Raw genomic sequence first — 24,975 nt, 5'->3', positions numbered from 1 at the left:
TGCGCTTACTTTTCAAAAAAATTTGCGCACGCTCAATTAAACTGGCCCATCTGGGAGAAAGAGGCCTCTGCAGTTCATCATGCACTGACTTTATGGCGGCAATTCTTGGAAGGGTCTAAAATACCCTTTGAAGTTTGGACCGATCACAAAAATCTAGCTGCCCTCACGGGGTCCCATAAGCTATCGGCGAAACAACAACGGTGGGCGGAGTTCTTTGCTCAGTTCCGTTTCACCCTGAAGCACGTCCCTGGGAAGCAGAACGTTCTCGCGGATGCCCTCTCCCGTTTACCACAATATCCGGTAAAACTCGAAAGACCCACCAACTCTCTATTCACCCCTATGCAACGTGGGGCCCTACCTATGCTGGCTGTGCAAACCCGATCCCAGCATCAACACACCTCGCAAGCTCCGCCAGCCCAACCGGCTGCCCAGCCGCCACCGCAACAGACCGGAGTTCCCGCCCCTCCTACCCCTCCGACCGCTCAGCCGCCTGCAGTCTGCGCGCCGCCACACGTAAGCACTAGCCCTATAACTATTTCTCAGATCTCCAAAACCGACGGGGGGGCTCCCTCCAAACTCCCCATCTCCGAATCCTTTTTAACTGTCCTTCGGGACCAGTGCCTTTTAGAACGTTCCGCTCATACCCTACCTCCTGGTGTTTTGGAACAAGGGGGGTCCTGGTACAAAGACTCAAAATTGTATGTACCCAAAGCTCTCCGGAAGGACGTTTTACATTTAGCTCATGGAGCCAAAACAGCTGGGCACTTTGGGTTTCTGAAGACCCTTCACTTATTGCGCAGACAGTTCTGGTGGGGGGGAATGCGTTCCGACATTGACTCCTTCATCCGCAGCTGTCCCGTTTGTGCCGCTGCGAAACGATCGCAGGGCAAACCCCCGGGTCTGCTACAACCTCTTGAAACGCCCAGCAAACCTTGGGAAGTGATCGCTATGGACTTCATGACTGATCTCCCTCTCAGTGGGGGTAAAACTGTGTTGTGGGTTGTTACTGATTTGTTTTCTAAGCAAATACATTTGATTCCATGTGCAGGGATCCCCTCTGCTCAGAAACTAGCCCGCCTCTTCGTGACGCATATATTTCGTTTACATTCGTTTCCGCGTAAAATAATTTGTGACCGCGGAAGTGGTTTCGTTTCTAAGTTTTGGAAAGCTTTCCTCAAGTTGGTGGGGGTGGAACAGGGATTGTCTAGTGCATACCATCCTCAAACTGATGGTCAAACTGAACGTGTCAATGCTGTACTCGAATGTTATTTGCGTTGTTATGTTAACTACCACCAGGATAACTGGGTGGAACTGCTACCTTTAGCAGAATATGCCTACAATAATGCCATGCATCAATCCACAGGTTTTAGCCCGTTTTTTGCTGTGTATGGACAAGATTTCAGTCCCATCGTTCCTACAGATGATGTAGAGGGGGAGGGGAACCCCGACATTGCCTCCTGGGCACACGCCCTCCGTACCACTTGGCCCTGGCTCGTTAGCAACCTCGACCGGGCCAAACGTAAATACAAAGCGCAAGCTGACAAACATCGCTCCCCCGGGGGTGATCTGCAAGTGGGTGCTTTGGTTTACCTTTCCACCAAAAACCTCCGGTCCACCCAACCGTGCCATAAACTCAGCGCCAAATTCATTGGCCCTTTCCCCATTACTCGGGTCATAAACCCTGTCACAGTGGAACTGGCTCTCCCCAAATCTTTGAGGCGTGTGCATCCTGTTTTCCACATAAGCCTCCTCAAACCCCATGTTGCTTCTCCACGGTGGCATCCGGACCCACCGCCTGCGCAACCCATCATGGTGGGGGGGGAAGAACACTTCGAAGTCTCCAAGATCCTTGACTCCCGTATTCACCATGGTACTCTCCAGTATCTAGTTCGTTGGAAACATTTCCCCCCTGCCTATGACGAATGGGTGCGCGCACGAGATGTCTCCGCCCCCGACCTCATTGACGCCTTTCACATTGCTTACCCGAACAGGCCAGCCCCCTTGCGAACTGGGAGGGGGCCTTGAGGGGAGCAGAATGTCAGGCTGCTATCTCGGTTTCGTTATTGCCTCTGTCTCTGTGCTGTATTGTCTGCCCCCCAAGGTCGCATGCCTAAGCCTAAGCCTGGGAACTCAGCTCCTGGGAAACTGTATTCCTGCGTGTAATCTCCCGCCTTTCCTGCCTTATAATATCTCCCAGCTAGTGAGCCTTTCATAGCTGTCATTTTATTCGTTTGCACTGTATGCCTATTTGATCAGTAAAATCCACCTGTTTGGACTCTATACGACTTTGTGGTGATTTCTGGTTCTGTGGGCCAAGGGCTGACAATCATGCACTGACTTTATGGCGGCAATTCTTGGAAGGGTCTAAAGTACCCTTTGAAGTTTGGACCGATCACAAAAATCTAGCTGCCCTCACGGGGTCCCATAAGCTATCGGCGAAACAACAACGGTGGGCGGAGTTCTTTGCTCAGTTCCGTTTCACCCTGAAGCACGTCCCTGGGAAGCAGAACGTTCTCGCGGATGCCCTCTCCCGTTTACCACAATATCCGGTAAAACTCGAAAGACCCACCAACTCTCTGTTCACCCCTATGCAACGTGGGGCCCTACCTATGCTGGCTGTGCAAACCCGATCCCAGCATCAGCACACCTTCCCTAACTCGCAAGCTCCGCCAGCCCAACCGGCTGCCCAGCCGCCACCGCAACAGACCGGAGTTCCCGCCCCTCCTACCCCTCCGACCGCTCAGCCGCCTGCAGTCTGCGCGCCGCCGCACGTAAGCACTAGCCCTATAACTGTTTCTCAGATCTCCATGACCGATGGGGGGGCTCCCTCCAAAATCCCCATCTCCGAATCCTTTTTAACTGTCCTTCGGGACCAGTGCCTTTTAGAACGTTCCGCTCATACCCTACCTCCTGGTGTTTTGGAACAAGGGGGGTCCTGGTACAAAGACTCAAAATTGTATGTACCCAAAGCTCTCCGGAAGGACGTTTTACATTTAGCTCATGGAGCCAAAACAGCTGGGCACTTTGGGTTTCTGAAGACCCTTCACTTATTGCGCAGACAGTTCTGGTGGGGGGGAATGCGTTCCGACATTGACTCCTTCATCCGCAGCTGTCCCGTTTGTGCCGCTGCGAAACGATCGCAGGGCAAACCCCCGGGACTGCTACAACCTCTTGAAACGCCCAGCAGACCTTGGGAAGTGATTGCTATGGACTTCATGACTGATCTCCCTCTCAGTGGGGGTAAAACTGTGTTGTGGGTTGTTACTGATTTGTTTTCTAAGCAAATACATTTGATTCCATGCGCAGGGATCCCCTCTGCTCAGAAACTGGCCCGCCTCTTCGTGACGCATATCTTTCGTTTACATTCGTTTCCGCGTAAAATAATTTGTGACCGCGGAAGTGGTTTCGTTTCTAAGTTTTGGAAAGCTTTCCTCAAGTTGGTGGGGGTGGAACAGGGATTGTCTAGTGCATACCATCCTCAAACTGATGGTCAAACTGAACGTGTCAATGCTGTACTTGAATGTTATTTGCGTTGTTATGTTAACTACCACCAGGATAACTGGGTGGAACTGTTACCTTTAGCAGAATATGCCTACAATAATGCCATGCATCAATCCACAGGTTTTAGCCCGTTTTTTGCTGTGTATGGACAAGATTTCAGTCCCATCGCTCCTACAGATGATGTAGAGGGGGAGGGGAACCCCGACATTGCCTCCTGGGCACACGCCCTCCGTACCACTTGGCCCTGGCTCGTTAGCAACCTCGACCGGGCCAAACGTAAATACAAAGCGCAAGCTGACAAACATCGCTCCCCCGGGGGTGATCTGCAAGTGGGTGCTTTGGTTTACCTTTCCACCAAAAATCTCCGTTCCACCCAACCGTGCCATAAGCTCAGCGCCAAATTCATTGGCCCTTTCCCCATTACTCGGGTCATAAACCCTGTCACAGTGGAACTGGCTCTCCCCAAATCCTTGAGGCGTGTGCATCCTGTTTTCCACATAAGCCTCCTCAAACCCCATGTTGCTTCTCCACGGTGGCATCCGGACCCACCGCCTGCGCAACCCATCATGGTGGGGGGGGAAGAACACTTCGAAGTCTCCAAGATCCTTGACTCCCGTATTCACCATGGCAATCTGCAATATCTAGTTCGTTGGAAACATTTCCCCCCTGCCTATGACGAATGGGTGCGCGCACGGGATGTCTCCGCCCCCGACCTCGTCGACGCCTTTCACATTGCTTACCCGGACAGGCCAGCCCCCTTGCGAACTGGGAGGGGGCCTTGAGGGGAGCAGAATGTCAGGCTGCTATCTCGGTTTCGTTATTGCCTCTGTCTCTGTGCTGTATTGTCTGCCCCCCAAGGTCGCATACCTAGGCCTGGGAACTCAGCTCCTGGGAAACTGTATTCCTGCGTGTAATCTCCCGCCTTTCCTGCCTTATAATATCTCCCAGCTAGTGAGCCTCTCATAGCTGTCATTTTATTCGTTTGCACTGTATGCCTATTTGATCAGTAAAAGCCATCTGTTTGGACTCTATATGACTTTGTGGTGATTTCTGGTTCTGTGGGCCAAGGCCTGTGTAACATGTGCAAAAAAAATGGATGGCGTGGGTTTGGGTGAGCCCCAGGAGAGCATAAGTGTGGAGGGAAGGCAGCACAGCATAGCCCCATTTCGTCAGATCTTGGAAGCTAAACAGGGTCAGCACTTGGATGGGAGACCACCAAGAAAGACTCTGCAGAGGAAGGCAACGGCAAAAGCACCTCTGCTTCTCACCTGCCTTGGAAGCCCCTTGCTGGGATTGCCATATGTTGGTTGTAACTTGACAGTACCTACATACACAGAGGATCATAGAATCATAGAGTTGGAAGGGACCATCGGGGTCATCTAGTCTAACCCCCTGCACAATACAGGAAATTCACAACTACCTCCCCCTCCCCCGCACCCCTAGTGACCCCTGAGTACAAGTGGCTGAGCTAGGAATCAGGACGATCCCAGTTCAAATTTGGCTTCTGACATGACTAAGTGAGTTGAGGCAAGATTCTTAATCTCATTCCCCCCAATAACTGGAGATTTTAGGGATGGAGGCTGGGGAGGGCAGGGTTTGGGGAGTGCAGGAACCTAAGCAGGGTACAATGCTATAGAATCTATCCTCCAAGGCAGCCTTTTTTCCCAGCGGAACTGATCTCTGTAGCCACCCTCTGAGAATTTCCCCTGTAAATTCAAGGGGCTGTGGCTAAGTGGTAGAGCATCTACTTGGCAAGCAGAAGGTCCCAGGTTCAATCCCTGGCATCTCCAGTTAAAGGGACTAGGCAGGTAGGTGATATGAAAGACCCCTGCCTGAGACCCTGGAGAGCTGCTGCCGGACTGAGTAAACAATACTGACTCTGATGGATTGAGGGTCTGATTCATGTGTTCAAGGGCTGATCCCTCCCTGAAACCACCGCAAACCAACAAGGGCCATTTATGCATAGCTGTTTCCTTGTGGTCACCCCGCCGACTACTTTGGGGCTTTGATTATGCTTGCATTTCCCAACCATCAGAGGTTACTTCACTCTTCCCCTGCATTTCCGTGGGTTTTGCCTGCATTTTCTGGATTTGTGTTTAGCCAGCATCCAGAAAACATGAGGAAATGTACGCCGGGAGAGCGAGGTCAAGGTGACGGTCGGAAAATGCAAGCACAACCAAAGCAAGAATCCAAAATAATCGGCGGGGGGACTGCGAGGAAACAGCCATGCGTAAATGGCCAAGGATAATAATCCTAGGAAAAGAGGAAGACCCAACAAGAGATGGATTGACTCAATAAAGGAAGCCACAGCCTTCAATTTGCAAGATCTGAGCAAGGCTGTCCAAGAAAGGACATTTTGGAGGACTTTCATTCATAGGGTCACCATGAGTCGGAAGCGACTTGACGGCACTTAACACACACACAATAATCCTGTCAAAACCTGGATCTAAATGGGAAGCCAATGGCTGTATGGTGAGTGAAGAGGAAAAGGATATTCCACCGAGGAAGTTGCGGGGAATTCTGCATTTTCATGTCTTTTGGAAAGAACCCTATTAGTTCATCAAAAGGGCGAGACTTCCTGACTTCAGTTTCCTGCCCACCACGTTGTAGGTAGCAGCCCAAAAAAAAAAAAAAAAAAACTCAGCACCTGCTTGGCTCAGAAAAGGGTTTTCCAAAATTCTCTTTCCTGCTCGGGGAAAACAAACAGCTGGTTTGCACGTATGCAGATCAGCTTCTGAATATGATGCGGAGGATAACATTTGAGCTGTCCCTTTTCGGCTACCTGCGTTCCTCCGAGTTAAACCTGCTTTTCGTTATTTTTCCCTATTGGTACATTTGCCAATAAATAAATAAATATGGCATTCTACCCCTCTGACGTCCCTGCCTTCCCAAATTCTGCCCTCCCCAGGCTCCAACCCCAGACCCTCAGGAATTTCCCAACCTAGGGAAACCTAGGGTTGTCAGGTCCCTCTTCGCCACCGGCAGAAGATATTTGTGGCAGAACCTGAAAAGGGCGGGGTTTGGGGAGGGACTTCAATGCCATAGAGTCCAATTGCCAAAGCAGGCATTTTCTCCAGGGGAACTGATCTCTGTCGGATGGAGATCAGTTGTAATAGCGGGAGATCTCCAGCTAGTACCTGGAGGATGGCAACCCTGTGGAGACTTAACCTACTCACTACCAACACACAGGATCACACTTCCCAGGCTTTTGGCCCTGAGAAAACCCTGTCTCTGGTTGCCACCTACCTCTGCAGGCAGAGGCTCAGAGAACAGAACTGGAGAAGCCAATCTTATCTGGCAGGCTGGACGATATGGGAGGAGGTGGTCCTTCAAGCCCCCCCCCCTCCAAGCTATTTAGGGCCTTCAAGGTAAGAACCACCACTCTGAAACAGTGTGACGTCTGACATGTTGGAACACACGAAGCTGCCTTATACTGAATGAGACCATGCTCAGTATTGTCTAATCTGACTGGCAGCAGCTCCCCAGGGTCTCAGGTGGATGGGTAGCAGATCCTGATGGGTAGCTGTGTTAGTCTGTCTATAGGTAAGGTAAAGGTCCCCTGTGCAAGCACCGGGTCATTCCTGACCCATGGGGTGACGTCACATCCCGACGTTTTCTAGGCAGACTTTGTTTGCGGGGTGGTTTGCCAGTGCCTTCCCCAGTCATCTTCCCTTTACCCCCAGCAAGCTGGGTACTCATTTCACCGACCTCGGAAGGATGGAAGGCTGAGTCGACCTTGAGCTGGCTACCTGAAACCAACTTCCGTTGGGATCGAACTCAGGTCGTGAGCAGAGCTTTTGACTGCAGTACTGCAGCATTACCACTCTGCGCCACGGGGCTCCTAGTCTGTCTATAGCAGTAGAATATAAGAACATCAGAAAAGCCCTGCTGGATCAGACCCAGGTCCGTCAAGTCCAGCAGTCTGTTCACACGGTGGCCAACCAGGGGCCTCCAGGAAGCCCACAAAGATGACCTTCCGGAGCTCTTCACAGTCCGATACTGTTTTCACCACCCTAAATAATGTGGTGTCATCTGCAAACGTGGCCACCTTGCTGTTCACCCCCAACTCCAGGTCACTGATGAACAGTGAACCCCACTGGTCTACTAAGACCCCAAGTTCCTTTTCACATCCTCTAACTGGAGATGCCGGCGATTGAACCTGGGACCCTCTGCATGCGAAGCAGAGGCTTTACTGCTGAGCCATGGCCCCTCCCTTCAGCTTCCAGAATGCCAATCTTGGGACAGACCCTCCCACAACATCTGCCTCCTTGCAACAGGCCTTCGCTGCTTTCGTAAGGGCAGAGCTCTTGAAATCTGAACTCTGGCTCCCATTCCAGCTCCGCCTCAGGTCGTCTAACCAGACAGGGGTGCCACGGATGGTTTTTTCCCTGGGGAAAGTTACAGTGTCCCATCCTGTACCGCACAGTTACCAGTATAGAAGGTGCAATAACAAACGTGAACATGAGGGGAGCGGTGGAACGCATGCCTGCTGCCTGCTGGCTACTGCTTTTGGCATGCGCAGGCCTTTCCATCAACGCGGCACAACAGGACTTCCTCTGAGATTTGGCATCGACAGCGGGATGGAAAAAGCATTTGCTTAAAATATACAAGCTCTCCAAAGAGGGTCAGGAGTCAGGGAAGAATGATTCTCAGATGCTAGGACGTTTTAGCCAGCGTGGTGTAGTGGCTAAGAGCGGCGGACTCTAATCTGGAGAACCGGTTTCTATTCCCCACTCTTCCACATGAAGCCTGCTGGGTGAAGGGATGTCATGTTGATGACAAAACTAGCTTGTTCTCTGTTGCTCCAGAGACCAGGAAACGGAGTAATGGATTTAAACTAAGAGAAAAGCGATTCCACCTAAACATTAGGAAGAACTTTCTGATGGTGAGGGCTGTTCGACGGTGGAATGCGCTGCCTCGGGAGGGGGGGGAAGCCCCATCTTTGGAGGTCTTCAAGCAGAGGTTGGGTGGCCATCTGTCGGGAGTGCTTTGATTGTGGGATCCTGCATGGCAGGGGGTTGGACTGGTGCCAGATCCCCCCTCTCCTCTGGCGGGAGGTTTTTAGGGTGGAGGTGAGGGAGAGATCGTGCGCGTGCAGCTGGGATTGCATCACTTCCGGTTTACACCCGGAAGCCCCGCATCGCACGGGGCCTTTACCACTCAAACTGGGAGTTACATATATATATATATAGAGAGAGAGAGAGAGATAGATATAGATATAGATATTACCCCTGAGTTCTACTCACCTTCGCCATTCCCGCCGCCTCTGCTCCGGCTGCTTTGGAGCGGTGGAACTTCCAGGGAGGTGATTCCCGAATTTTCGAGGATGTTCACTTCAACACGCAAGCGCCCCACCAACTGCTGAGGACGGATGCTGAGGGTATACTGATACTTCCCCAGCCGTCTTTGCAAGAGCTCTTCATAATGGAGCAGGAAAACGGCCTGCCCTTTCCTGGGAATGGTTCCAGATGCCTTGAACGTCTCGAATCCATGTTCCCTGCCAGGAGAATTCAACGGGAGGTCAAAGCCTGCCTTTTCACAGGCACCATTCCCCCCCCCCTGCATATATTTTAATCCCCACCCTAGGGACCCGGGAGGTAGGGTTGCCAACCTCCAGGTAATTCTGTCCTAATGGAGACCTGAATAGACACTGTTGGTGGTCCCTAAAGAGATGTTACCTACTGAGGTGCTTTGAAATTGTACTTTTGGATACATGTAGCTGACGAAGCCATATGCGAAACGTGATTGATTACGATCTAGACAAGACGTCCTGTCATCCTGTATTGTGGCTTTGCAAATGTTGCTTGATTTCCAGCGTACTGAAATATAGTCTGAAAAGACATACAACTGCTCCCTATAAAGGAAATATTCTTCCTATATAACTACTGGATTTATTGGACTTATATCCGAATGGACTTGAGAGGTTTCCAAGTCCTTGACGTGCTGGATTGAGATATATTACTTACCTGTATCTTGTTGTATAATATTGTATATATTTATTGTCACTTTTACACTTTACTCACTTATAAAATTAAGCATTTCTTATATTGTTTCTGTGCTGTTTTGGTTCTCCAACCTCCAGGTAATAGCAGATCTCCTGCTATTACAACTGATCTCCAGCCGATAGAGATCAGTTCCCCTGGAGAAAATGGCCACTTTGGCAATTGGACTCTCCAGCATTGATCACCTCCCCAAACCCCGCCCTACTTAGGATCCACCCCCAAAATCTCCCACCGATGGTGAAGAGGGACCTGGCAACCCTACTAGGAGGGGGAAAGCTTGGCCACAGGCAACCCTACCAGGAGGGGGAAAGCTTGACCACAGTAATGGGACAGACTCACTGGGTTCCCGGTCATGCTGTCCGCAGGCCTGGGCGATAGAGGAAATGTGATGGCGGAGCAGCGGCTGGCCTAGGCCATGTGGACAGCCTCCTTGCAGCGGTACAGCTGAGGCCCAAAGGGTGGGGCAGGGCGGAGATGCTGACTGAGTGCAGCCAGTCGGGCCAGGGTGAAAAGCCGGGTAGCCCGACCACTCGGGGCCTTTATAGCCTTGGCAGAGGCAGGGCTAGAAGAGGGCCATAGAGAAGGGAGTGGGGCTTAGGGGATAAAAAGGAGCCAGAGGCAGAGGTAAAGTTGCCAAGTGCCAGTGGCAGCGGGCAAACCCCCGCCAATCCACCTGGCTGCCCGCTGACCAGCTGAGAGACGGCAGGCAACACGTGCGTGCATGCCTGCCCACCACGCCACATCACAAACTCCAAGTTTGAGTGGTAAAAGGCCCCTTGCGATGTGGTGCTCCAGGTGTAAACCAGAAGTGATGTGATCATGTCGGCATGGCCGCGCAGGCAATCTTTGCCTCATTTTCCCCAAAAAAACCTCCCGCCAGAGGAGAGGGAGGACCTGGCAGCCCTAGGCCGAGGCCATGGAGGAGAGAAGGCTCTAGGGAAGTCTGAGGCAAGACCTGTCCTGGGAGCGAACGTAAGGGGATTTCAGGTGCTTGCCAGGAGAAACAGCACCACTGCCCTCATCTGAGGCCAAGGAAACCGGCCCAGGGAGGGGCAAGGCTACCTTGGGGGCCAACAGTCAGGGGCGCTCTGGAAAAATGTCACACCATCCTCCCCCAAAATGTCCAGCAATTTCCCAACCCAGAGTTGGAAACCCTAACAAGACTCTCAATTTAGGAGGTCACAGGAAACTCTGCACAGATACATGGAAAGGCACCGGGACTAGGGTTGCCAAGTGCCAGGTGGTGGCAGGCAAACCCCCGCCAATCCACCTGGCTGCCCGCTAACCAGCTGAGGGTCGGTGGGCAATCTGTGCAGGCAGGGACACATCACAACAGGCCTTTACCACTCAAATTTGGAGTTTGAGTGGAAACCGGCCCTTTGCAATGCAGCACTTCCAGGAGCGTTCGACCCCCCCCCCCACCTCCACTTCAAAAACCTCCCGCCGAAAAAGAAGAGGGGCCTGGTAAGCCTAACTGGGACCTCTACATTGACCAACATGGATTTGCATGTATTGCACTACTGAGGGTAACCAAGTAGAACTTTGTGCCCCAGAACTCCACAGGAACGGCAAGGCAGACCGTCTGGCCAACCAGAAGACAATCTGGGAGGACCCAATACCTACCCATCGTCTCTGGGCCTTGAATATCTGTGGTGTCTTGCCGCTTCTCCAAGCCTCTTATCTTTCCCGATAACTTCGCCATGGTAAGCTTTGTCACCGATGACCCTGGAGCCGTGAAAGAGATGGAGGAGGAAGGAAAGGAATGAGATGGATTGGATATGTCTGTGCCGTCAAGTCACAACCAACTTATGGCGACCCCAGCAAGAGCAAGTGAGAAGCAGAGGCGGTTTGCCACATAAACACATGAAGCTGCCTTATACTGAGTCAGACCCTGGGTCAGTATTGTCTACTCAGACTGGAAGTGGCTCTCCGGGGTCTCAGGCGGAGATCATTCGCATCACCTACTTGCCTAGTCCGTTTAACTGGAGATGCCAGGGATTGAACCTGGGACCTTCGGCATGCCAAGCAGAGGCTCTGCCACTGAGCCAGGGCCCCTTCCCATTGCCTTCTTTTGCAGAGCCTTCCTTGGTAGTTTCCCATCCAAGTACTGACTCTGCTTCGCTTCCAAGATCTGATGAGAACAGGCTGTACCACGTGGCCCTCCCTCCCAAAGGACTGCATTTTTTTTTGGTCATCAAGTCACAACTGACCTATGGTGGCCCTAGAGGGTTTTCAAGGCGAAAGGGATTCAGAAGTGGTTTGCCATTTTCTACTCAGCATCACACCCCTGGTATGCTTTGGAGGTCGCCCATCCAAATACACGCCAGGGTTAGGGTTGCCACCCTCCAGGTACTTGGTAAACAGAGGTTAGCCTGCTGTACAATAGTTGGAACAAAACCAGCAGTCACTTAGCCTAAATCCTTGTGGTTATACTTGACACAAAAAATTAATGTTACAAATTTATATAGAATATTAATGATATTGTATATTCATATCATGTTGTAAAGTTTGTTCATTATAATTCCAAACAAAGTTACAAAGTTACAAATACAGTAAGCTGTTAACATTCACGGTAAATTACTCGCAGTCCTTAATATTACGCGTTGAAATCCCGCGTGATGGTAATGCTCTCAGCGTTGGTAACTTTGTGGCCAACGCGAGAGCAGGTTATTGAACAGCTAGCGTTGGTTCCTGAGGAAGGCCTAAAGGGTCGAAACAGGGTGATAACCGGACCCCTATAAAGAACCGCATCCCATTCTACAAGGGTAACATCGGAACCACAAAGTTACCGACGCTGAGAGCATTACCATCACGCAGGATTTCAATGCGTAATATTAAGGACTGCCCTCAAGCGAGTAATTTACCATGAATGTTAATGGCTTACTGCATTTGTAACTTTGTAACTTTGTTTGGAATTATAATGAACAATCTTTACAACATGATATGAATATACAATATCATTGATATTCTATATAAATTTGTAACATTAATTTTTGTGTTAAGTATAACCACAAGGATTTAGATTTTGGCTAAGTGACTGCTGGTTTTGCTCACAACCCTCCAGGTACTAGCTGGGGGGGTCTCCTGCTATGACAACTGATCTCCAGCCAATAGAGATCAGTTCAGAAGATGGCCGCTTTGGCCACTGGACTCTATGGCACTGAAGTCCCTCCCCTCCCCAAACCCCGCCCTCCCCAGGCTCTGCCCAAAAACCTCCTGCCGGTGGTGAAGGGGGACCTGGCAACCCTAGCCAGGGTCGAGGCTAAGAGTGTATGATTGGCCCAGGATCACCCAGCAAGTTTCCCTGGCAGAGTGGGGATTCAAACCTGGGTTTCCCAAATTCTAGTCTGACACCTTAACCACTACACCATGATGTCTCTCTCATGGATTGGATACCTCTGGGAGGACCAAGATAACCTGTTGACTGAAATACACCCTTGGGATAGGAATGGAGGTTTTTCCATTGGCTGATTTGGAGATCAAAAATGTAGAAGAAGAAGAGGGAGAAAAACTTCTTCCTATCCACTCTCCCCATACTGTGCATAATTTTATAGACCTCTACCATGTCTCCCCTTAACCGCTTTCTTTCCAACCTAAACAGCCCTAAGCGTTTTAACCCTCCTCATTGGTTAGTTGCTCTAGTTCCCTGATAATTTTGGTTGTTCTTTTCAGCACCTTCTCAATGGGGGGCAACAAAACAGATAGGCACAAAAGAATTAGCATCTCCGGCTCATAGACCTCTGTGCAGTTCCCCAGACCCTCTCACCTACATGGTAAAATTAGTGATGAAGGCCGTGACGGGGACCTGCATTTCAAAGACGCCTTCCCTGTCCTCGGAGCCACTGTTCACCAAGGTGCAGGAGACGGTGGTGAAAGCGTAGCGGGAAATGATCGTGGATCTCACCGAGAATTCAGACATTCGGGGTCTGGTTTCCTGTTGGAACAGAGCAGGGACTGGTAAGCTGCGGGACCCGTTCATACCCCTGACGTTCAATCCATTTGGCTCCAATGATGGCGTGGCTGTTTTTACCAACCCCTGAGCAAACGCCTGCACAAAAAACTCATAGACAAAAGGAGTGTTAGACCCACTTCGGGGAGGGGATGGTTTGGCAAAGGTGGGTTTTGGCTGGGAATTTGTCGGTGATTTAGATTGGTTCTACAGCTGCTGTAGAATCTAGGGTTTCCAACTCTGAATTGGGAAATATCTGGAGATTTGGGGGTGCAACCTAGTCAGGGCAAAGTGTGGAGAGAGAAGGGGGCTCAGCATGGATGTGATGACAGGCCATTTATGCTTGGTAATTCCAGGCTGAAGTGCCCCGCATATATTTTTGAGTTTTTCATGCTGAACCGTCATTTAGGAAGTGACGGCAAGCTGGCGCATACCTGCTTCACATTTCTTAAGAGCCCCTTTAATGTGACCGTTTGTGTTTGCTCCGCCCCCGCATCGAAAAATCCCCTCATGGAAGCATGTAAAATGACAGCCGCATGCAAAATGACAGTTAGCTATGCAAACGGCGGTTGGCTAATGGAAGGAACGAAGGACCAGGCGAGTGAGGGTGGTGGTGGAATTTCTCCTTTTGCGTCGGGACCATGAATAGGCATTTTAAAGTTCTCATTTTAAAAAAGAGCTTTGAGCGAGCATCGAAATTTACCCTGCATAAATGGCCATAGGATTCTTAATTTTTTTTTGTTAAAATTGTGGTATAGTAATTATATTTGTCATATAAGATTATAAAGTACTGTCAAGTTGCAGCTGATTTATCGTGATGTCCCCCCCCACACACACACATGAATTCTCAAGGCACGAGTCAAGCAGAGGTGGTTGGCCATTGCCTGCCTCTGCGTAGCCACTGTGGTGGTTTCCCATCCAAATACCAACCGGGGCGACCCTGCTTAGCTTCCATGATCTGACGACACTGGGCAAGCCTGGGCCATAGGGTTGCCAACCTCCAGGTACTAGCTGGAGATCTCCTGCTATTACAACTGATCTCCAGCTGAAATAGATCAGTTCCCCTGGAGAAAATGGCCGCTTTGGCAATTGGACTCTTTGGCATTGAAGTCCCTCCCCTCTCCAAACCCCGTCCTCCTCAGGCTCTGCCCCAAAAACCTCCCGCTGGCGGTGAAGAGAGCCAGCATGGTGTAGTGGTGAAGAGCGGTGGTTTGGAGTGGTGGGCTCTGATCTGGGGAACCAGGTTTGATTCCCTACTCCTCCACATGAGCGGCGGACACTAATCTGGTGAACTGGGTTGGTTTCCGCACTCCTACACATGAAGCCAGCTGAGTGACCTTGGGCTAGTCACAGCTCTCATAGAGCTCTCTCAGCCCCACCTACCTCACAGGATGTCTGTTGTGGGCAGGGGGAGGGGAAGTGATTGTAAGCCGGTTTGATTCTTCCTTAAGTGGTCGAGAAAGTTGGCATATAAAAACCAACTCTTCTTCTTCTTAAGAGGGACCTGGCCTACTGGGCCATCTAGGTCAGGGCAAGACACATATTTTCCAGCTTCAGTACATGAGATCCAAAGCCCACATTTCTGAAAACAGACACTCAAGTGAACCAAAGCTGAAAAAACAAGTGCATTGCCCAAATCACACGAAATGACCTGGCTATGTCAGGATCCTCATGCTCTCCCCTTATGGATGGTTCGAGCACCAAGATAGGAATGACTAACTATAACGCTATTCAGTTCTTATCCTGCGCAATGTTAACATATACAATTTCTTGATGTTAAGCTTTGTTTATGCAAGAGCCTTCAAATAGCTTATCCAAGCTTAGAGGAAGCAGATTTCCCCCCTCCGTTTGCTTATATATGGCACGAGTCAGCCTAAATTTTCAAATCCTCGTGTACACATTTATCATTTTATGCAGAGGCTAAATGGCCATCTGACAGAAATGCTGATTCTGCAAACTTAGGCAGAGCATGAGAGGGAGGGCAGGAAGGGTTGTGTCAGTGCTTGGCTCTCGTGGTCCTTTCTTACATGCCCAGGGAAATGCCAATTTTGGGGGTGGAGCCTGAGGACGGCAGGGTTTGGAGTGGGGAGGGACTTCAACGACATAGAGTCCACCTTCCAAAGTGACCATTTTCTCCAGGTGAACCTCCTCTATCACCTGGATATCAGTTGTAAAAGCGGGAAATCTCCAGCTACCACCTGGAGGTTGGCAACCCTAATACCATACCTTGGTGGTTGTCTACCATTCTTCTCGCCAGCCTGGCACAGCTACTTTTCAAGCAACCAAAATCCATGAATGACTCTTGCATAGGGTTGCCAACTCTGGGTTGAGAAATTCCTGGAGATTTGAGGATGGAGCCTAGGGAGGGCAGAGGTTGGGGATGGGAGGGGCCTCAGTGGGGTATAATGCCATAGAGTCCACCTTCCAAAGCAGCCATTTTCTCCCAGAGAAGAGATCTCTGTAGTTCAGAGATCAGTTATAATTCCAGTAGATCTCCAGGCTCCACCTGGAGGTTGGAAACCCTACTTTGCAGAGTCTAGCTTAGACTGCAGGTGGGGCAGGCTCCAAGTGAGGCCCACATAGGGTTGCCAACCTCCAGGTACTAGCAGGAGATCCCCTGCTATTACAACTGATCTCCAGCCGATAGAGATCAGTTCACCTGGAGAAAGTGGCTGCTTTGGCCATTGAACTCTATGGCATTGAAGTCCCGCCCCTCCCCAAACCCCACCCTCCTCAGGCTCCGTCCTAAAAACCTCCCGCTGGTTGGGAAGAGGGACCTGACAACCCTAGGCCCACAGGTTCTCCGAGTTCTCTCCAGATGTGCCAGGGATGCTTGCTCCTGGAACCTCTCGTAGCCTTTGGGCTGCAGGAAGTGGCACCATTAGAAGTCTGCACTTCGTGGTCTTATGAGGGCCTCTCTGTGGTCTGGAAATCAGTTGTAATTCTGGGAGATCTCCAGGTCTTGCCTGGAGGCTGGCAACCCGAGGAACCTGAAGTGCCTTGGGAATGTTATGAATACAAGCATTCTTAAAACTTTAGGAAAAACCAATCCCCTCCCATTCTGCCTAACATTATCATTGCACTCCATTGACTACCAGTTTCCTAACCTTTTGTTGTTATTTTTGAAACATTTGTTTGTTCTTTAAATATTTTTTGGGAACCACCCATCTCATTTCTGGAGGAAGCTTCAAAGCATACCGTTGCTGTTAGAAAAACAGAAGAGCTTGAAGCTGTGGGGAGAACTTCCTGCCTGTGAGCATATTCTCTTATTCCAGAGATGGGACTTGTGCAGAACACATGTGAACCCACAAACATATGAAGATGCCTTATATTAAATCAGACCATCGTAGGGTTGCCCATCTCCAGGTACTAGCGGGAGACCTCCTGCTATTACAACTGATCTCCAGTCGATAGAGATCAGATCACCTGGAGAAAATGTCCACTTTGGTAACTGGACTCTATGGCATTGAAGTCCCTCCCATCTCCAAACCCTGCCCTCCTCAGGCTCCACCCCAAAAACCTCCCACCGGTGGCGAAGAGGCATCTGGCAACCCTAGACCATTGGTCTTTCAAAATCACCATTGTCTAGTCAGACTGGTAGCGGCTCTCCAGGGTCTCAGGCTGAGGTCTTGCATGTCACCCACCACCTGAACCCTTTCAAGTGAATGCGCTGGGGATTGAACCCGGGACCTTCTGCATGCCAAGCAGATGCTCAACCACTGAGCCATGGCCCCTGACCTGAATGGAACTGTTACCGGTAACCGATTGACACCGTTGGTCTGTCAAGGTCAGTATTGTCTAGTCGGACTGGCTGCAGCTCTCCAGGGCCTCAAGTACAGGTCTTTCACATCACCCACCATCTGAACCCTTTTAAATGGAGACGCCGGGGATTGAACCTGGGATCTTCTGCTTGCCAAGCAGATGCTCTACCACTGAGCCACGGCCCCTCCGTGCTCTCTGATCGTCACTTACCAGCCGCTGCAGAAACCGGGCTTGTCTGGGGACTCTCCGAGCAACCTGGAGAAAATTAAAGGAACAGCTTCAGTCGGCCGGCTTGGTTTTTTTAAACCCAAAAGGGGAGTACATTGTTGCACACCTTAGCGGTTTTGAAAATGTTGACTTTCAAGGAACAATTTCACGACATGTTTTCGTTATTTATTTTAGCAGCACAATCGTGTCTACTCAGATGTAAGCAGGGGGCTCATTCCTAGGGTTGCCATCCTCCAGGTACTACTAAATACACAGCACGCAAGCTCAGAGACCTGCTGTTACCAGGGCCATCTTAACGCATGGGCCTGATGGGCCCTTGCCCGGGAGCCCCACGAGCATAGGGGCCCTATGCTAATCTGTGTATGTTAAGTGACTTGCCATAAATAAATACTACTACACAGTAGTCTAGACTATACTAAACTATAAAAGAATATTTTAACACCAGTTTTGTTGAAGTGCCAATAAAATAAATATATGTTTAATATTATCGACCATTTACTTTTTATTCCTATGAGTGGTTGTCATAGGGGCCCCAGCACACTGGTTTGCCCGGGGCCCATACTGCTGTTAAGACGGCCCTGGCCGATAGAGATCAGTTCCTCTGGAGAAAATGGCCACTTTGGCCATTGGACTCTATGGCATTGAAGTCCCTCCCCTCCCCAAACCCCGCCCTCCTCAGGCTCCGCCCCCAAAACCTCCCGCCAGTGGCAAAGAGGGACTTGGCAACCCTACTCATTCCGTTGGTAGGAGTAGGAGATCCCCCCCTACCTGCTTCTGTTGCCTGGCACTGCTCTCAGCAGCAGTGGGAGAATTTTTATTAAACCCACAGCATCGCATTCAGGAACCGCCAGGGTTGCCAGCTCCAGGTTGGGAAATACCTGGAGATTTTTGGGGCGGAGACTAAGGAGGGCGGGGTTTGGGGAGAGGAGGGACTTCAATGCCATAGAGACCAATTGCCAAAGCGGCCCTTTTCTCTAGGAGAACTAATCTCTATCGGCTGGAGATCAGTTGTAATAGCAGGAGATCTCCAGCTAGTCCCTGGAGGCTGGCAACCCCACACCCAGCAGACATTTCAATGGGAGGTTAACAGCTGTGAACGAGCGGTCTTCTAGGAAAATCTGGACGCCATTGATTGCAATTCACATCATTTCATTTCGGAAACCTTGAGAAGGGCTCCAGGAACACACTTTGAAATCCTCTGGCTCACTCCCATTAAAACTGTGCAGCCTACTAGCCAGTAATCAACCTGTACTTCTTCAGCTGTCAGGTTTGTGTATATCTGCCTACACACACACACACAAACACACATTGGAAGAGAAACCAATTAGCAGATCAAAGCCGTGCAAAGGAATCCGAATCGCACTGCCAAAGTACGACGGGGTTGAACGCTTGTTTAAATGGTGAACTTGCAAGAACCTGGGGAAAGAATGCGCAGCCCTTGGCTTAGAGCCAGGTTCCCATTGGGAAGGGGGGAAATCGAGAGAAGCGCCTGATTTTGCAGTTCACCTGTGAAGGGTTTTGCTGCACCCTCTCATAGGGTTGCCAACCTCCAGGAAATAGCTGGAGATCTCCTGCTGTTACAACTGATCTCCAGTCGATCGAGATCAGTTCACCTGGAGAAGATGGCTGCTCTGGCAATTGGACTCGGTGGCATTGAAGTCCCTCCCCTCTCCTCGGGCTCCACCCCAAAAACCTCCCGCCAGTGGTGAAGAGGGACCTGGCAACCCTACCCTCTCACAAAGCTACCTCCTTTCCCCCACTCCCCCGGGCCCCATTCCTGCGCTTTTCGCAATGGTCCGACCCTTGGAAACAAAACAGGTGAAGCGTTTTCTCAGCTGGGCCCCCAGCCAGAAATGTGTAAGAGAGAAGATCTGTTGATCGTCTAGAACCAACCGTGATGACAAGGAGAACATGCTGACAATTTAAAAAAATTATCAAATGCTGTGGCGGTAATTGCAACGCGTCCCGTCATTGCTATAGCAAGAAACAAATACTCTCTGAACTGTCATTACAGCATACTGGAAATATTTGGGGCTGGTCCAAGGACGAAAGGAATACAAAGGTAACTTCAGCCCAATTCCCCCCTCCTCACTGCACCCCACCCCCCGATAGAATCATTAGGGATGCCAGCCTCCAGGTGGGACCTGGGGATCCCCTGGAATTACAGATTATCTCTAGACTACAGAGATCAGTTCCCCTTTAGGAAATGGATGCTTTGGAGGGTGGACTTGATGGCATTGTATCTAGGGTTGCCAACCTCCAGGTATTGGTCAAATGAGACAGTAGTAGGCAAACAAATGAACAAGCAGTTAACAAGGATGGCAAGAAATGTGGATAGCAAAACTATCACTGTATTGCAAGGTGCAGCAAAAACAAACAAACAAGCAAGCAAAGCTAAGCAGCCGAGGTTACAAAGCGAAGATTGCCAAACCATAGGCAAATGCTAATAATTATACAAAAGTTCATGTGAAGCATATAGTTGCATTCTGGTCAGTTTCAAGTTCTTCAGGCAACGGAGAGATAGGTGGTAACGTGGCTCGGGAAGTATTCCAGCGCTTTCGCTACACGAAGTAGCTTCATCAGCCACAAGGGCTTAATTGTACAGTTCCTAGGGAAAATTTGGAGCTCCCAAACGGGCTGCTATCAGAATTATTCTTGCGGCTCCAAATTTTTCCTAGGAACTGTACAATTAAACCCTTGTGGCTGATGAAGCTACTTCGTGTAGCGAAAGCGCTGGAATACTTCCGGAGCCGCGTTACCACCTATCTCTCCGTTGCCTGAAGAACTTGAAACTGACCAGAATGCAACTATATGCTTCACATGAATTTTGTATAATTATTAGCATTTGCCTATGGTTTGGCAATCTTCGCTTTGTAACCTCGGCTGCTTAGCTTTGCTTGTTTGTTTGTTTATTTTTGCTGCACCTTGCAATACAGTGATAGTTTTGCTATCCACATTTCTTGCCATCCTTGTTAACTGCTTGTTCATTTGTTTGCCTACTACTGTCTCATTTGACCAATACTTTTTACAGTAGAGTGAGTTATTTGTATAGATAACCTCCAGGTATTAGCTGGAGTACTCCTGCTATTACAACTGATCTCCAGGTGACAGAGATCAGTTCCCCTAGAGAAAAATGGCCGCTTTGGCAATTGGACTCTATGGCATTGAAGTCCCTCCTCTCACCAAATTCCGCCCTCCTCAGGCTCCACCCCAAAAGCTCCAGGTATTTCCCAACCTAGAGCTGGCAACCCTAGGATGAGAGGAGATGGATGGGGGTGTGAGCTCAAGAATGTCAAACTGTTTGCATCGCAGACAAATTACGGCTCGTTCACGATGTCTGTATGGAGCCAAGTTTTCTCTTGCGCACTAATGAAGCGCCATGGCTCCCGCGTCTGGGATTGGGGGGAAAGGTATGTCTCTCCAATGGGGGCTTTGACTTCCAAACCTTCTTACTTTAAACACTGCATACCATGATCATCTGGAACAAAGGCACCATCTAGGGTTACCAAAACTCCAGGTACTAGTTGGAGATCTCCTGCTATTGCAACTGATCTCCAGCTGATAGAGATCAGTTCCACAGGAGAAAACGGCCACTTTGGCAATTGGACTCTATGGCGTTAAAGTCCCTCCCATCCCCAAACCCCTCCCTCCCCAGGCTCCACCCCAAAAACATCCCGCCGGTGGAGAAGAGGGACCTGGCAAGTGGCAACCCTAGCACCATCCCATTACTCACAGGCTGGCTCAATCCCCAAATCACACATATGTGCAACGTTCCAGTGAGAAAGGATTTTGTGCACCGAAATCTTTTCTACAGCATCTTCCTGGTAAAGAACGAAAGAGAAGCTTTCCCTCCTCACCAGACAAAGCTTCTGGAATTTGATGTAGCTGGAGAATGCGAGGATCTCTTTCGCTCCCCATCTTCCTCGCTCGTAATTTATATACTGAAATAACATATTCACCCCTCTCGAGAGGTGATTTTATGACTGTTTATATGAAGGCCTGGAAAGAGAAGTTGGCACAACTTTGCGCGCGCCCCATTGTCCAAACATGTGTGACCTCTCTACTCCTGCTCCGTGTGGATCGTCCTGTTCATAAAAACAGAGAAGAAATTACTACCACAAAGGGGCCCAATTTGGTTCAGGCTGCACAAGAAGGGGAGAGAGTTTAAATGGTTCCATTTCGAAATGATTTCACTAATTGAGCCCCCGCCTAGGGTTGCCAACCTCCAGGTGGGGCCAGGAGATCTCCTGGAATGACAACTGATCTCCAGGCAACAGTAAGGTTGCCAACCTCCAGGTGAGGCAGGGAGCGCTCCGCTATTATAATTGATCTCCAGACGACCAAGATCAGTTCCTCTGGAGAAAATGGCTGCTTTGGCAATTGGACTCTGTGGTATTAAACTAGGGTTTCCAAGTCCGGGTTGGGAAATATCTGGTGATTTGGAGGGTGGCGCCTCAGGAGGGCAGGGTTTGGGGAGGGGTAAAATGCCACAGTCTACTTCCCAAAGCAGCCATTTTCTCCTGGTAGGGTTGCCACGTCCCTCTTTGCCACAGGCAGGAAGTTTTGGGGGTGGAGCCTGAAGAGGGCGGGGATTGGGGAGGGGAGGGGAGGGACTCCAATGCCATACAGTCCAATTGCCAAAGCGGCCATTTTCTCCAGGGGAACTGATCTCTGTCGGCTAGAGATCAGTTGTAATAGCGGGAGATCTCCAGCTAGTACCTGGAGGTTGGCAAACCTATCTCCAGGGGAATTGCTCACGGTCAACTGGAGATCAGTTGTAATCTCAGGAGATCTCCAGCCACCAGCTGGAGGTTGGCAAGCCTAATACCATTGCCTTTTAAAAGTGATTTTAGAATATCTTGAGGGCCCAGTCCTGTTAATCCTAAAAGGACTAAAGAGTCATTCTCATGAACTGCAAAGTTGCAGTCGGATATAAATGTAAAGTCTGAAGAAGCTATCACAATATCAACGCGAAACAAGATGAAACCGGGGTCTTGTTACTTTCTACATATTTCTAGTTTATACAACCTGTGTGTATACATTGCATGCGTGTACAATCACATGTACAGCACATAGTTTTCTCCAGCAGCATTTTCTATGCTAGCTTCTTAGCAGCAATACATCCAAGGAACAACATAGGATTGGCCAGCAAGGATCAGCTGACCACGGAACAAGTGCATCTTTCAGTTTTGGCACTGAAGGATCATACTGCTGGATAAGTGGAATTCCCCCCCCCCTTTTCCCCTGGTGTTCCAGCTATTACATTATTACAATTCTGGATGGATGCTTGTTATATAACTTTTGAACATCAGTTATATGAACTTTGGTTTATGGACACTTACATGTTGTGGTCCATCTTATGCATTCAGTATTGTATGTCTTACTGTAATAATTCATCATACGTTGATATGTATAAAGTGTAATACAGTTTGAAACATTGTGTCTCATAAAAGCTCGTCCTGAGAAAGCTGATGAGGCAGATCCCCCCCCCCCCCAGAATTTTGCCTGATGCGCCTCTCTGGCTGTGCCAGCCCTTGCCCGCTTGTTTGACATAATGAAACTCAGCAGGTGAAGTTTTCCGTCAAACTTTTGGGTCAGAACCAAGGGCAACAGAGGATGCCTGCCAGAGCTGGGTACTATAAACTGTGGACTAGTTGGAACGATTTGCAGAGCGCACGGATGAGATCAGAATCCCAGCGTAGGACGGTGCGAGAAACGCAGCTGGCCAGAGCTGCAGAGTCATAAACCTTCCTCCGAAAATATGTCATTTGCCGGCACCGGCTCATTCCCACAGCAACAAGTGTGGGCATCTGTTTATTACTGCTTTTGGGGAAAAGTGACTCACTGAACGTCCACAATGCCAAGTCCTTCCGTGACCGTTTCTCCCACCCAGGGAGCAACCCTGCAGATTCGGAAAACTAATCTCAAGAATGCACACTGCAACCTGTTCTACCCCACAGAGGCCCTGCTGATTTAAGAGGGCTTCTCTGATCTCAGTAGGTAGGGTTGCCAGGTCCCTCCTCACCACCGGCAGGAGGTTTCTGGGGTGGAGCCTAAGGAGGGTGGGGTTTGGGGAGGGACTTCAATGCCATAGAGTCCAACCGTCAAAGTGGCCATTTTCTCCAGGGGAACTGATCTCTATCGGTTGGAGATCAGTTGTCATAGCAGGAGATCTCCAGCCACCACCTGGAAGATGGCAACCCTATCAATAGGCTGTGGCCAGCTTCGCACAGGCCGGCATGCTTCAGGTTCAAATCACCCTCCCGTTCAAAACATGACCAACAGGAATCATGGCATCACAAAACCATTTTCAACCACCCAGCCTTCTGGTATGTAATAAGTATGAATTTAGCCACTAGGGCAGACTCCCAAATTCTCGACAAAGATTAGCCAAAGAAATTGCTTCTTCTAATAAAATACTTGGGATCTTTCTTTCTTTCTTTCTTTCTTTCTTTCTTTCTTTCTTTCTTTCTTTCTTTCTTTCTTTCTTTCTTTCTTTCTTTCTTCCTTCCTTCCTTCCTTCCTTCCTTCCTTCCTTCCTTCCTTCCTTCCTTCCTTCCTTCCTTCTTTCTTTCTTTCTTTCTTTCTTTCTTTCTTTCTTTCTTTCTTTCTTTCTTTCTTTCTTTCTTTCTTTCTTTCTTTCTTTCTTTCTTCTAGAGTTCTATGAATTGATAACTAGCCATGAATGTGATTCCTGTATAGATAGGTAGGTAGTGTTTTCCTTTTGGTCATATGACTGGACATCTAAATTTTCAAGATACAGGAGGCCCGTTATATCTCACCATTTATGGCTGCCAGCTCCAGGTTGGGAGCTGGAGATTGGGGGGTGCGGTTTGAGCCTTAGGAGGGCAGGGTTTGGGGAGGGAGGGGCATCAACGGGGTATAATGCCAAAGAGTCCACTTTCCAAAGCAGCCATTTTCTTCAGGTGAACTGATCTCTGTTGCAGAGAAATAAATATATGCTTGACTCTCTCCACACCACTTTTGTTTAAAGTCCAAATAACACTTCTAAGGGTTCCAGTCTAGGGTTGCCAGGTCCCTCTTTGCCACCGATGGGAGGTTTTTTGGGTGCAGCTTGAGGAGGGCAGGGTTTGGGGAGGGGAGGGACTTCAATGCAATAGAGTCCAATTGCCAAAGCGGTCATTTTCTCCAGGTGAACTGATAGAGTTGCCAACCTCCAGGTAATAGCTGGAGTAAACAAACAGCACGAAGGCTCAGTAATTACAATCCATATAAACAACTTTACTGGTTAAAGCCATATAATAACATTATAGGAACACAATCCCAACAGAAAAATCACATAAATATCGTGGAGGCGTATCTTCTAAACCTATAAATTCCTAACTAAGCTATCTAACCCTTAAACACTTTAAGGAAGGCTGAACAAAAACAATTGTTATTACAAATGATCTCCAGCCGATAGAGATTAGTTCACCTGGAGAAAATGGCCACCACCTAGGCAATTGGACTCTATGCCATTGAAGTCCCTCCCCTCCCCTCCCCTAACTCCGCCCTCCTCAGGCTCTCAAGGAA

The 24,975-nt window shown here is 49.5% G+C and overlaps 1 protein-coding gene across 1 annotated transcript in view; it reads right to left on the bottom strand.

Moving 5' to 3' along the window:
* Positions 1-24,975, bottom strand: part of ITIH5 (inter-alpha-trypsin inhibitor heavy chain 5) — a 63,391-nt gene that overhangs the window by 36,432 nt on the left and 1,984 nt on the right. The window contains exons 2-5 of the mRNA XM_056847708.1: positions 17,425-17,469; positions 13,274-13,437; positions 11,127-11,228; positions 8,748-8,998 (exon numbers count right to left, since the gene is read on the bottom strand). Coding sequence (XP_056703686.1) covers positions 8,748-8,998; positions 11,127-11,228; positions 13,274-13,437; positions 17,425-17,469 — 562 coding nt within the window. The remainder of the gene's footprint in view (positions 1-8,747; positions 8,999-11,126; positions 11,229-13,273; positions 13,438-17,424; positions 17,470-24,975) is intronic.

The sequence above is a fragment of the Euleptes europaea genome, chromosome 3 (genome assembly GCF_029931775.1).
Source record: "Euleptes europaea isolate rEulEur1 chromosome 3, rEulEur1.hap1, whole genome shotgun sequence".
Lineage (NCBI taxonomy): Eukaryota > Metazoa > Chordata > Lepidosauria > Squamata > Sphaerodactylidae > Euleptes > Euleptes europaea.
This window is presented reverse-complemented; position numbering and strand designations above follow the sequence as displayed.